At 38.2% G+C, this 15,295-nt stretch overlaps 1 protein-coding gene across 1 annotated transcript in view; it reads right to left on the bottom strand.

Moving 5' to 3' along the window:
- HCRTR2 (hypocretin (orexin) receptor 2) overlaps nucleotides 1-10,772 on the bottom strand; it is a 156,363-nt gene extending 145,591 nt beyond the window's left edge. Inside the window, exon 1 of the mRNA XM_006893137.1 lies at nucleotides 10,175-10,772. Coding sequence (XP_006893199.1) covers nucleotides 10,175-10,397 — 223 coding nt within the window. The 5' untranslated portion in view covers nucleotides 10,398-10,772. The remainder of the gene's footprint in view (nucleotides 1-10,174) is intronic.
- Between the last annotated feature and the right edge of the window lie 4,523 nt (nucleotides 10,773-15,295).

The following is a 15,295-nucleotide window of genomic DNA, read 5'->3' as shown; positions in this document are numbered from 1 at the left end:
AAAAAAACAAAACCAAACCTATTACAGGGTCTTCTAGGAGTCATTCTGACTCAATAGTAATGCTCTTTTCACAGTTAAGGCAGGCCTTATTAGATAAACCACATATAGGGCACAAAATCTTGTCCCAAATCCTTTCTGAAACTTGATATATCTCTATCGTCTACTACACTACTCACCCGCTTCCCACCACCTGAAATACAAATACATTAAAAACACTCTCCTCAAAATCTTGTAATGGTTCGTACTATAGAAGCCCAGTTCTTGAGTACAGGACATGAAGTCTTTCAGGACTTTTTGGGACTTATCTGTTGTTCCAGCCTCATCTCCAGACAATTCTCATTTGCCTTTATACTAAAGTTACTGAACTACTTAACATTTCCTCCACAGCCCAGGCTGTTGCACACCTCCTTGGCTTTGTTCATGTTGTCCTGTCTTCTGAGAACATCCTTAACCAATTTTCCTCACCTGAGTGACTTGAATTTCATCCATTAAAATTCAGTTTAGGTTCCCGCACCTCATGAATTTTTCTCTAATCCCCTAAATGCAGCTTAAATGTCCCCCTCACATGCTTAAACTACAACCTGGTCTCCCATGTGTTTAAGCACTTGTTTAAGAATGTTGAGATTATCTATGTTTCTCTCTCTTCAACTAGAGTGTAAGTTTCTTTTTTTTTCTTTTTTTATTATTATTAAATTTTATTAGTTTTAATGAACATTTACAGGGATTTTGGGTTTTCATTCCTTCATTGCTGTACCATTCTCTACCCTCCTCCCCAGTTTATTCTTCTTCCCCCACCCTCCGAATGTCTGTTTTAATTGTCCAATTGCCACAGTGCTTGTCAAAGCCAGTTCTGTTTAATCTCCTTTGTCATTGTGTCCCTTGCCATTCCCTATCACTCCTCCCTGAGAGAGACTTCACCTTGATTCATAAGGGAAAGGGGATGGCGTATTCTCTTAGCTACTTCCTGCTGAAAAGGGAGGCTGTGGGTTTTAGGGTGAAGATCTTCTCTCACTACTCTAAAGGGCCCCTTTGGCAGTAGGAAACACATAGACTATTATGGAGATTTATTTTGGAATTTAGATGCACTGTTATTAATTGTGCTTAGCCGTACATGTTCATATCCTTGAAGATGTATCATGGGGGTGTTGCAACCTAGAAGACACAAATTTAACTAACAAGTTATAAGTACATGAGTCAAAAGTTATGCAAAAGTAAAAGAAAAGATTCTTTCATTGTTTTACAAACCCTCTCCCAGGTCCCCTCCACCATGTAGCCATCGCTCTAGACTCCTGTGAGGACAGAAATACCGAGTCACATATATCTTTTAAACAGTTTTCTCCCTCCTCTGTTTCAGTGCAGTATATTGAACCCATCTTACTCAGTCTCTCCCCAACCCCAAGGACAGTCCCATTCTACAACAGAGTCTAAGTTTCTTGACCCCAGAACTTTCCCTGCCTTCGAATCACTAGCCCTTAGACAATAATTGGCAGTCTCTCACTATTCCCAGTTCCTTCTATTGGCCAAGGTGAGTTCTGGTGACAGATATCTCTAAATTATCTCATTTTAAATTTGTGCTACTTAAAACACTTTTAACTATCGTATAGGTTCTATGACAAAGATAAGGTTTCTCTACATTTCCTAGCAGTTATACCTTAGCAGTTAAGTTGACATAATGGTACTACTTTTGGTGAAATAATGATGACTATAACTTGCTTGTGCTGCTTCTTGAGCCAAGGTAAGGTAAGGGTTAGTCTATTTTTATTTTTTTTTTATTTTATGTACTTCATTCTTTTGCTCCCATGGCAATTGTAAACACTTTATTACAACTTAATCACCAAACTTCTAACTAAACTAACTAAGTGGCATCAAGTTGATTTTGCCTCTTGCTAACCTCATGTGTTTCAGAGTGGAGCTGTCTTTCAGAGGATTTTCACGTCTGTGACCTTCTACAACAGATTGCCAGGCCTTTCCAAGTCCTTCTGAAAATGTTTGAACTGTCCACAAATGGTTAACGTAGGGCTTAATCATTTGTGCCACTCATGGACTCCTGAAATCCCAAACTTAAAGAAAGGTAAATTTTATTTTCTTGCAGTTTCCAACAGGCCAAGACTCTACCAGAAGCTTAGCTACATGATTATGTCTCAGTATTTCTTATTACAGTACAGTCAAAGGATTGCAGTAATTTTCAAACTCGACATGAGCTGAAAGGTTTAAAGGTTTAATACCAAATGGGCTTTTTCTGGTAGTTAAGAGTTCCTCTTGGTCTCTTTTGTGGATGTTAGCTAAATGTTTCATGTCCTTACCAGGAAGCATGTTCACACAAGGAAGCTTAAGTTTTCTAAGAGCAAAAGGTTCAAGAGCAAAAGGACACTTAAAATAGGAGATGAAGTTCATATTATAAGATTGAGAGTAAGGTACTATGACTTCTTTTGTGCAATGTTTGTAGATCAGACTAATCTTGGTGCAACATAGAAGGGGACTGCACAAGCATGTGAATGCTAGGAAATGAGACATGAAGAGGAACTACATATCGAAGTGATTCCTAAAACACGAATGATGACTGACCTCTGGGTCACTGGATTAAACTCTCCAATCCACAATACATGTTAAATGTATTACAACAATAATGATTTTTGTCAAGATAAGTTAAAAAAAATTTGAACTTTCCCCCCCATACTATGTGTTGTTTAGATTTTCAGGCCACTGAAGATCCTCTTGTATATTTGTCTATGATCTGGCCATGATTATGGAAAGGGTTTGAAATAGTCTAATTTACAAAAATAACTCCTTGCAAGTGAAAACACTGACATTTATTTTTGTCAGATTTGTGAATTTGGTTCATGTCTGTAAAATTGAAAGACAGCTCAAAGTAGTTAGTGTCCCCTGTCTTGGCTGTTAAAAGACAGGAAACCAGGCTTCTCTTCCCACAGTGACACACAACCCCTTGGGACTGCTATTTGCCTATGTTTTTCTTACAAAGTGACTATTAATCACATCAGTTACTTGAGCTTTTTCATGATATAAAACTTATCTCATAAGCTTTTGTAAAGAACAAATAAACAGTAGATATAATAATAATGTCGTCCCAAGAGTAAAAATGACACTGATACTAAATATGGTTTTTAAACTAGTAAGTGTTGAAAGCAAAATGACTGGCAAAGATTTAATGACAACAACTCTAAATATTTTTAAATATAAAATAAGTAGTCTTGTAGGTTGGACCTTTTTTTTAAAAAAAACAGTTTTACTGGCTAGGGATTCAATGTGATTTTAAATTTCTAGCTAATCTATTTACTTGATTACAAGTTCACTTCTCACGTGAGAACAAAGTTGAAATTAATAAATCCAGCCCTTTATCCAAAAGAATGACAAAGTGTCTAATGCATTCCATCCAATAGCATCTTAAAATACTCCATAGTCAGCTTTTAAAGGTCATTTCACATTTGTTATGATAGGTAATTGTTCTTTGGACATAACACTGTTGTGTTCTAGAAATCCAATCATGTAAAAAATGACCTAATCAATCAAAGAAAAAGAATATATTTTTCAAAATTAATAAAAAATTCTTCTTTATTTTAAAACAAAAATTAAAGGAGGCATTAAAGGACCTTATATAAATGAAGTCTCCAGGTGAAATAATCAGACAGTCCTAAATTAAGACTGAAGACAGTCCTTTCAATCACAAAATATTCCTTGGACACATTGTCTATTTTTTTTCTTTTTTTACAGTGACTCAACAGCCTTCATCCCCCAAACATGCAAAACCATTTTTGACAACATCTATTTTGCCTTGACTTTTTTTTTCTTTTAAAGAAACTAAAGTATGACCTTGATTAGCTTATCAAAGAAGCTCATCACCATAACTGAGGAAGTGCAGCCTATCAGAGAAATAGCAATAGCAACACACCAGGATAACTCTGTAAATCACCTAGCCAGCACACCTGAGTGGCAATACCCTACCCCTTCTTCTGTGCTTCTGAAGTAGAGACAGATTAAGTCAGGGGACAAGTGTGCATCAAAGAATCTCATAAATCTTATTTAAACGCTAGTCTGTCACTTCATGTTTCTCAAAACTTTTGGAACATGTTAAAATAACTTTCTAAGTTTCATAAACTCCCCACCCTCATTTTTTGAAACTAAACTATTAATCTTTTCATTGCAAGACTGTTAAAAGGCATCAACAAGATACATAGGAATGAAGATAGGCATACAGTATCTGGCACATAGTAGATAATAAGTATTCTTTGGGGGCTACAGTATATCTTTAAATAGTAAAATAACATCTGCAGTGGAGGGATGTTGAAGAGTTTGAAATTTGAGGAGTTGAGCAAAAATTCGGGGACTTTAGCACTCTCATATAGCTGCATTGTATGAGTAACAAAAAAAAAATAAGTAAGTCACAATATAATCTGAACTGCAAAAGAGCAAAAATTGATGTAAATACATTACAAAAACCAAGAAAGTGCCCCTATGTGGCACAGTTGTGCATTAGTTTACTAGTCATATTTTGGTGGTCCAAACCCACATTGAAGCATCTTAGAAGATATGCCCGGCCATTCGTTTCTGAAAGTTCACTGATCTGAAAATCCCACAGAGAAGTTCTTTGGATCACTGTCAGCCAGAATGGACTAGATAACTAACATGAAAACTCAAAAATTTGGACATTGAGGTTATTCATACTTGAGTTTGAGATTTGTCTTGCTTTGAAGATTAATGATTTTTCATAATTTTACTTTTCTCATTTTTTAAAATGTATGGAGAATTCATTTTATTATCAGTGACACATCTCACTCTCAGCATTGTTGCCCATGTTAAATGCTGTATTTCTCTGAAAGAAAGCCATTCAATTTGAAAACGTGATTCATTATACTGAGTACAACTAAGTAGGTACAGGGCTAGCAAAATTCAGGAGTTCAAGTCATGTTCAGATAAGTTGTCCATTTATGACTAAAAACACATAACAAGCATAAAGCTCAGAGGTTAATGTTACCTCTCAGAGTCACTATAAATTTGAGTTTTTATAGAAATGAGTAATGCATTATTTCAGACCTCTTTCCGCTTTCCGCATAAGAAACGGTGAGTTCATAAATGGTCGTGGAACTGAATTAGGCAGTGGGAGAGGCTGAAAGGAAATATCTCTTAGGCTTAGGAGTAGAAGAAACTTGAAACTTTGCCATTTCAATATCTAGGACATTGGACTAGGGGTGTAAAGGCAATCCCAGTTATACACATTCCTTCAATCCCACTCAGTCATTTTTCCTTAAATGTTATTGGGTAAATCTCTTATTGGGCAATGCACATTAATTTAATTTCATCAACATGGTGATGTAGTGATTATATAGTGTGTGGATGAGAGAGAGAGAGAGAAATTAAGAGTGTTAGTGATAGACTAGCAAACATTTAAAATTTTCTGCTTGAAAGGAACACAGGATATGCAAATTTGAGACTGAGAACATGCATGCTCAACAGAGTCAGAAATGATTTTCATAAAGAAGTAAAAGGCAATACTGAGTGGCCAGTCTGAAGACACTAAATACCTTAAGGGTGATAGATGAAAGAAGCTGGTATAGAAGAGAGTTAAGTGTCAACTCTATTTCATTGATACCTTTTAGGAAAACATCCATTGGGAAAAGGTTACACAGAAGACATTAAGAGATTGAGAGCTATGGGGCAACAGTGGAAATAGGTGATAACTGAAAAGAAAATTGAAGGACACTTCTATGTTTGGATGGAGGGATAAACCAGAATTACTTAGTGCTGCTGGAGACACAATTTATAATAATTTTTGCTGTTAACCAAAAATTTAGTTCTTTAAATTACTCTAGCTTCTCCAAGGGAGAAAAATAATCAATCTCCTTCCATAAATATTAACTGCCTCAAAAACCTGATGGAAGGTTGTTATAAGTTGTTACGGATATAACAGAATTTTGTGTGGGAATATATGCTGTTGTTGTGTGTCATTGAGTCAGAACTGACCCATAGCTGCCCCTCTAGTGGGTTTTTCAGAAGCAGTAATCACAGGGGAGGAGATGGCCCATCCTTCTCCTACAGAGATTTTGGTGGATTTGAGCCTGGTGCCTTTGGGATTGGATTGCACTTACCAGTAGAATCTTACTAATGGGCCCCAGAGCTCCCTATATTTTCTCTATATAGTTGTTGTTGTGTGCCATTGAGTTGGAACAGACCCATAAGTGACCCTCATGATATTTCTACAAAACCTTCTATTACACTATTTCTGCAATCATATGCTACAACTGCAAATATTAGATTTCAAATATTCAGCAACTTGCTAATACATAAAGCGAGAAGCTCAGGTAGACTGACATCTTTATATATATATATATATAATCCCATTGAATTAAGAAGACAGGTAAAGAGTTTTTAAGTTTCAATATTTTTAATTTTGAAACTGACTAGAAGTTATCTCTCTTTCTCATTTCAGTGAAATAAACCAAGAGTAAGAATTACAAAAAATATATTACTTTGACTGTCCCCATGACCTCTGCTCCTAGAATACGTTAATTTAAAAAAAAATTTTATTAATTTTAATGAACATTTACAGATATTTTGGATTTTCATTCATTCGTTGTTGAATTTTTCTCCCTGCCCACCACTGCCTCCCACCCCCCATCCAGTTTGCGCCTCTCTTTGAAAAGTAAAGAAAAATTCCTTCATTGATATATAATCCCCCAGCCCAGAGTACACTCCACTATGCAACCTTAATTCTGGACTCTTGTGATAACCATAATACCCTATCATATATCACTTGTTAATTTTTAATACATGATATTGTTTAAAATGTACTTGTAAAATAGTTATATCTACTTAGCTATAGTATAATATATACTTAGGATTAAGTTATATGTTTGAGAGACCATTGGTGTATTGTTATCATTATGTACCATCAAGTTGACGTCAACTCATACTCAATACCCTTCAGCAGGTTTTCAGAGGCAGCAAACTGCATAGGAGGAGATTACCCATCTTTCTCCTGTAGTACTGGTATATTACCTTTCAGATAAGACCATACCTCACTGTCCTTCCTAGGGGTTAAAATCATACAGTGATGTATAGCATCATATGTCTTTATCAGGGTTAAATACTTTTGAAACTGAACCTATAGTGTTTGCATCTTATAATATTAATATATAATATTAATTATTATATTATATAAATATATATATAATACTAATTACATCTTGTAATTGCTTATGTCACATTTTCCCACAGGAAACCTTTCCATCTCTGGGAAGGTTGGTTTGCTAGTGTAAAGGTGGGGGCAGCGAGAGAAAAAGAAGTGTAACTTTGACAGTCTAATGAAGGCATATTCTGTTACATCACATCATAATAGGATATAGAGGAGAAAGTGACTTTTATCTAATGACACTGAGTTGATAAATTAAAAAACATTTCATTTGACCAAGTAAGTATTCAGTTACATGAAAATGTTGAAGGGTGATAGGTCCTTGAAGGAACAGTGATTATATCTACTGCCTAGATGGTGGTATTTCACCTTCACAGGCAATGTTTCCTCTTTATATTCTCTTGAATGAATAATATAATTTCTTATCCTGCCATTGTCTGCATAAGATTTTTTATACCAAAAGTGATTCCCAATCTAATCCGTTTTGCAAATTTGACAGTGATATTGAAGAGCAGGAGGTTGTCTATGAGTAATAACACTACTCATTTGTTTAAATGTCAAATTTAAAGCTTACCAACTTTCAGAGAATATGCCAACAAAGAATGAGGTTCCATTCAGTTAGAGAGCATTCTAGCATTATGCAGTCTTGAGCAAAATAGCTGTCAGTGTCTTGAAAGCACAGAACTTTGAGTAAATCTTTCTTTTTTAAGATGAGTGGAATTGGCCATTTCAGCACTTTGTACTGTGGATAGTGCTCTTTCCTTGAGATTACGAAACAAGTAGATTTCCTGTAAAAGTGTTTCCTTCTTGAGACTAAAACTCCCTAAGCTAGCAAATATGTGCCTATAGACAATGCTTTGGGGACATAAAAACGGTGCATCGCAGGTCTGTGTAAAGCCAACATGACAAAATACCAAAGTAGAATACAGAAAAACAAAGTCATATTTTTAACGCAAAGCAATCCCATTCTTTGCTGGATAGGTTTATTGATGAGAGAAATGGCAGTGTCATTAACCCTTCATGGTAATTTATTGGCAGTGGGCATTGATGCAGGAGGCAGCAGGAAACACATTAACTAGATGTGCAGGGAACCAGGACCAGAGAATTCATTCTGGCTGTAGAGTGGAATAGTAATGGGGAATTTTGGATGTGAGGTCAAAGCAAATGGATCTGAACCTGAATCATGTCCCTTAATAAGCCATCTTCACTTACTCTTGATTTTTCTTCTGTAAAATGTAAATTGTCCTGAATATTAACTCTGAGGCTGAGACTATATATGAAAGAGTTTGGTACACAGCAGGCATTTAAATGATGTCCAATTTTAAGTATGTATTTATCATTTAGTTTTTGCATAATGCAGTAAAATGGTGCTATGTGAGTGACCATATGTCTTCAGAGTTGTGGTCTGAAAGATGGAGAGACCAAGAAAAAAGGAAGTAAGGAAGACATTATAATTTTTAACATTATGCATAATTTAAAGATCTAAGCATATGTACTTCCACCTTCATTCATTCGCTTGCTTGCCTCCCCCCAAATATTATCTTCTTAATGTTTCCCACCAAAAAATCAGGGTAAGAAAAAATGTGTAGTGTGAGAATGGAAGAAAAAGACAAGTGAACTTCCCAGAGCTTTCTTACTTTTCTCATCAAATAATATTCCACTAACTCTCTCAAGATTTCCTCTCAGTCACACACAATCAGCTACTCTGCCAATTGAATCCGTGTGAGAGACAATGCTTTGGAAGCCTCTTGCCCAGATCTGCTCACTTGGGGAGAAGGTAAATCAGGCTAGGGCTGAAATGCCTGATAAGTTCCTTATCATTCTCCATCACAGCTACAAATCCTTTGCTTTTAACTTCAAAGCTCCCTAGCTTCCCTCACCCCACTCACCTTCCTCATAATGGGAAATGAAGAGCATCTTCTCTTAGCCTGCCCCATCTCCTGTCATTTTTGACAGAGACTTCCTCCACACTGCCCTCTGCATTTCAAATGCCTCCCACTCTCCATTCACCAAGGTACATGCTGGGCTCCTTCCATTCACAATTTATGTTAACCCTTTCCTCCTCTCCAGAGCTCTCTCCCTCACCCGCTAAGTGAATTGCTTTCTTGCTCTGATCACCACTCTTAGCACCCATCCTATCTCCCAAGCATCCTGCTCCCAACCTTCAGGAATTATGTGGGGAAGGAGATGGAACAAGGAAGTCCAGGTTTGTATACAAACCTTGACACATGCACAGTTCAGCATTAAACTTCATCTTGGGAAGGGGTAAAAAGATCACTTAATACCAATATTTCTGGAACCCCAGTACTATCAGGCTTAAAAAATAAAAATAAAAACAAAAACCAAGACTGCGTGAATGAATGAATGGATGGATCAAAAGATGAATGATTGTGATTTCTTTGCTACTTTTCTCAGATGCCCCTCCTTCTTGCTGCCGGCAAGGCTCCTTTTAAATTCAGCTTCGAAGAGTGCGTGAATACACACACCCCTGCTTTGCTTCTGTCTCCATTCTCTGTCTCTTTATTATCACCTCTTGGCAAGAGGCTAACTTAACCCTCCTTGCCAAAGGACACGCTACCTAGATCATAAATCCTCCGTGACTCCGGCAGCCAAAGAGAGCTTGCTCTTTCTGGCTCAGGTTTGCGCCCTTACAAGGTTCCTCTCTCCCGCAAACACCTGAAACCCTCGGGCGCTTTGCACAAATCATGAGTAATGCCTTACACACTCAACCACATTCACCTGCAGACCACTGTCACTGTCCCTCTCCGTGAGCTTATGACCTAGGTGCAAGCAAAAGAAACGCCGTTTCCCTCTTCTCCTTGCAGGAAACAGTATAGGTGCAGGTACTTAGAATTTAAAAAAAAAAACCCAAAAACTTTTTTTTTGCTACCTTTTAAATAGAAAACCCCACCCAGGAGCGGTAGACCTCTTTGTTTACATCCCAGGAAGAGGGAGGGGGCTTCAGCCTTCTCAGTCTGGGTCAGAGGGGATGGTGACAGCATTTGGAAAGCTGCCCAGGAAGAAACTCACCTAGGACATTCCCAATGAGGGCCACGACGAACACGATGATGTACCCTACGATCAGGACCCACTCATATTCTTTCGGGTGTAGGTATTCCCTCCACAGGAACCGCAGGAATTCCTCGTCGTCATAGCCAGTGCAATTTACAAAAGGCTCTTGAGTTTCATTCAGCTCCGATGCAGATGACCAGTTGCGACAAGGGGGAGATTCCTCCAATTTCGTGCCGGACATCACGGGCTCAGGTCCGGTTTCGCTTAGTGCTGCAAGCTGCCCTGCCCCTGCCCCATGGGCGCTGGTGATGTGCGCTGGGAAGGGCTGCGAGAGGCGACAAGGAGCTCCAGCGCAGAAAATGACGTGAAAAGTTGTCAAGCCAATGCCTCTAGTGTCTTAAGCCAGGCAACTTCTGTGGTGGCTTTGCTATCTTTGCAGGCGATTTTGCACCGGGAAGAGCGGTGACGGCGGCGGAACCGGGGACCTAGCGCTGGAGGCTGCAGCAGTGACACCAGAGAAAGGTACCTTGGGTTCCTCTCCAGCTCAATTACTCCTCATTCCAGCACTGAGTATGCTGCAGCTCACAGCCTCCTCCCGCGCAGAGGGAGAACCGAAGCTGAAAGGAAAACGCGGAGAAAGAAAGGGGGGGGGGGGGGGGAAAAAAAAAAAAGGGGGGGGGGGGGAAGGGAAAAAGCAAGAAGAGAAGAAAAAAAAGAAAGTAAAGAAAATTACTTTAGTCTGCTTCTCTGAATCATCACCCTCTTTTCTACTTTGCTACTTCCCCTCTCATTTCTCACATGCCATTTCTGTAAACCCTACACAGACATGTGTAGGTCTGTGCACAGTCCCAGCACGTCAACACTTCGTTGGTATCAGACTTGCAGGTGCATTTGTAATGATTGTAATGCAATTGTAAAAGTAATGTACTCCTCAATAGAACAGATGTGAAAGTCATTGCAGTGAGCTTTGAGAATTTAGCACTTGCTCAATTTGTAAGGCACCCTTAACTCCTGCAATCTGAGGAAACCTCTTTGGAATGGGAGGATATTTGTATTTGCAATAGCAAATGTCATGAACTACAAGAGCAAATCTTTGAAGGGCATTAAGGTATTCTGGTGACAGGATGAATAAATGTTCAGCCACTAACTAAAAGTCAGTGGTTGGGTCATTAGAGTTTGTATTGACTTCATGGCACTCGGTAACAACCAGGCTCATCATATGATCACAGATAATCTTGTCAAGAAAAAGGGAGCACCACAAACCTATTGACATTAAGTCAGTTCTCAACAGGAAGTAGTGCTTAAAGCAGAAGTGTCTACTAGGAAAGGTAGATGATCAGTGACAGAGAGAAAGGCGCTCAATATAAATTGATATAGTGTCTCTAACAATGGGCTTGAATTTATCAGAAACCTTGAGGCTGGTGCAGGTTAGGACAAAACTCAGATCTATTCATAGGGTCACTGTAAGTCATAGTCAACTTGATGGAACCTAAAAACAGCTTCCTCCAGTGCATAGCACATGCCACTTACGATTGACTTAGATATGTAACAGCCTATGTCACTGCTACACTCGAAAATAGGTTCTGTCTCAACAAAGAATTATTTGTAGATTTGTCAAAATATCCACGTATAATCCTTTCAATCTTAATAATCATAGCAGGGATATTGCTAAATATTATATTTCAGAACTTGGAAAGGGCTGTGGAACCATCTATCCAAAACTTGGTTTACAGTAGAAAGCACCTCAGAAGATAGTATTCATGATCTGATCTAGAATGGTTTTGACTCCTTCAATTTGTGACCCAACCATTAGGACTATTTTTTCCTCTTTTTTTTTTTTAATTAATTTTAATGAAAGTTTACAAAGACTTGGGCTTTCCAGTCATTCATTGTTGCACTTTTCTCCCTCCCCACCCTCTCCCCCCAATTCATTCTTCTCCTTGAAAAAAAAAAGAAATACTCTTTCATTGTTATGCAATCCCTCCCCCCAAATCCACTCCACTATGCAGCCTTCACTCTGGACTTCTGTAATGACAAGAATACCCATTCATATGTCCCTTTTAAATAGTTCTCCCTCATCTGTTTCAAAAAAAACCCATTTCTTATATTAAACCAAGATTTTTCTTTCTGAGTATTCTACATCAGATTTAAAACCAACATAACAGATCTCTACTTTTCCTACTCCAATGTTAATTTTCTTTCTGGTTAGGACTGTTGCTTTTCACATGTCATTCTCTCCACAAACTTATATTCATTTAGATTTCCTCTGGACTGTTGTCAAAACCTTGCAAAAGATTCCACGTAATAGAAAATAAATTAGGACACATTTAGGAACCCTATTCTATAGTATAAATAGACTATCAAATATAAGTGCAAATACAATCAGCTGAGAATAAACTGGTTCATCAGGACCTTCTAAAATGAAATCTTCAACAGATTGGTCCTGAAGAAAAAATCAAAGAAAAAGAGATTCTTATCACTGAACCAATAGGCAGCATCATGATGGATGAAGAGGAGATTGAAACTGCCAACAGCTTCATCTTGCTTGGATCACAATTAACAACCTTGGTACGAGGAGACAGGAAAAAAAGAGACACATTGCACTGGGAAAATCTGCAGTTAAGGACCTCTCCAAATTATTGAGGAGTAATGATGTCAGTTTGAGGACTAAGGTGTGTCTGATTCAAGCCATGGTCTTTCGGATCACTTGCTATGCATCTGAGAATTTTACAATGAATAAGGATGACAGAAAAATAATTGACACCTTTGAGCTATGGTATCGGAGGAGAGTTCTGAACATCTCATGGATGGCCAAGAGAACAAACAGATATGCCCCTGAGAGGGCATAACCAGAGTGCTTTTTGGAGACAAGAATTATGAGGCTTTGCCTCACGTACTTTAGGCATGTCGCTAGGAGGGGCTATTCCTTGGAGAGGAACATGATGCTGAGAAGGGTGGAGGGTCGGCGAAGGAAAGACCCTCCACTGGGTGGTTTGATGCAGGGACTGCTGTAATGGGCTCTGTGTGTCAGACAGGGTTGAGGATGGCACAGGATAGGAGTGGGTTCAGGTCTTCTGTTCATAGGGTCGCTGTCAGCTGTACTCAATTTGACGGCACCTAAAAACAATAACAGAGAAAAAAGGAAACCTACAGATTTATGACAAAATATCTGGCAACAACATATCTGACAATTGAATAATCTTTAACATTTATTTTCAAACCTCTGACATGTCATTAAAAAAGGAAAAGAACCAATGTGATTACAAAGTGTGCAGAGAACATGAAATGACACTTTACTAAAGATGACATTCAGCTGACAAAAAACACATGAAGAAATGTTTGAGATCATTAGCGATTCTCACTGAAAACTCATTGTCATCTAGTCAAAATCAACTCATAATGGACACCCACCGAGTTTCTGAGGCTATACATAGCTCAACAGGAAGTTACTAATCTTTCTCCTTCAAAACAACTAGTATATTTAAGCCACCAGAGAAGTTTGACTTTTGGTTTAGCAGTAAAACTTCCTATCAACTAGGTCACCAGAACTCTCTTCATTGGCTGTTAGAAATGGAAAGCAAAACAGTAGTAAAATAGCATCTCATTACAGTAACAAGGAAGAAAGAATTTCAAGCTGCAAAAAAAAGCATTGGTAAAAATTAATGCTCCAAGAATTAACGAGATGCCAATTGACATGTTTCAAATGACAGATACAGCCCGGGATGTGCTTACCAGTCTGCTTGGAACAAGAAATTTGGAGGACAGCTGCTTGGCCAACTGACTGGACAAGATCCAATATTTGCTCCCATTTCCAAGAAAGGAGATTCAACAGCTTGTGGAAATTATCAAACCATATCATTAACATCACATGCAAACAAAATATTGCTGAAGATTATCCATAAATGGCTAAAACAGTATATAGATAGAGAATTGCTCGGTATTAAAAATGGATTTAGAAGAGGTTGTGGCACCAGGGATGTATCTGCTGATATCAGATGGATTCTGGCTGAAAGTGAAGAATACCAGAATATTTGTGCTTTATTGACTATGCAAAGATGTTTGACTGTATGGATCATAATAAAGCATGGCTAACCTTCAGAAAAATGAGAGTCCCAGAACATTTAATTGAATCGATGTGAAACGTCTACCTAGACCAAGAGGTTGTTGTGAAAACAAAGCAAGGGAACACTGTTGTTGTTGTTGTTATGTGCCTTCAAATCATCTGCAATCCTATGTACGACAGCCCTAAACTCGGCCTAATACTCTGCCAATACCACCATCTCTGTCACACCTACATCCATGACCCCAGTCACTGAATCAATCTATGTCATAGAGGGTTTTCCTTTCCTGAGCTGTCCCTTCACCCTCCCAAGCATAACTTCCCTCTCCAAGGACTGGTCCCTCCTTGCAACATGTCCAAAGTATGTCAGACGAAGCTTCAAAATCCTTGCCTCCAAGGAGCAGCCCGGCTTCACTTTTCTTAGCAGTCCATGGTATATTCAATATTCTTCTCCAATATCTCAGCTTAAAGGCATCAATTCTCCTATCATCCCTAGTCATTGTCCAGCTCTCTGACGTGTAGCAAGTGATTGCAAAGACCATGGCATATATCAGGTGCACCTTAGTCTCCAGACTGATATCGTTGCCCTTCAGTACTTTAGAGAGGTCTCTAATTACAGACTTTCCCATTGCAATTTTAATTTCCTGGCTTTTAATTTCCTTTCTGCTGGTGCCAAGATTGTTGACTATTTGGTTAAGCAAACCATATTTTTGAAAAATTTCTATTTTTTCACCATTCGTTATGATTCTGTAAATCAGCCTGGTGGTTAGAATCTTTTTTTTCTTGATATTGAGAAATATCAAGAATATTCTGACAGTTCTCTGTTGATGTGATGTTCCAGTTGTTTTTGGATAATCTTCAGCAAAATCTTGCTTGCATGTGATATTAATGATATTGTTCGATAATTTCCACACTCTGTGGGATCACCTTTCTTTGGAATGGGAACAAATACCGATTTCTTCCAGTCAGATGGCCAAGTGGTTACTCTTCAGATTTCTTGGCACAACTTGGAAAGCACATCTAGGACAGCATCTATTAGCAGAAATATGTCAGTTGGTATTCCATTAATTCCTGGAGAG

Source organism: Elephantulus edwardii, unplaced genomic scaffold, assembly GCF_000299155.1.
Source record: "Elephantulus edwardii isolate Elephantulus edwardi_28Jun2011 unplaced genomic scaffold, EleEdw1.0 scaffold00124, whole genome shotgun sequence".
Taxonomy (NCBI): Eukaryota; Metazoa; Chordata; class Mammalia; order Macroscelidea; family Macroscelididae; genus Elephantulus; species Elephantulus edwardii.
Note: the sequence above shows the minus strand (reverse complement) of the source record. Positions and strands in the feature narration are given on the sequence as shown.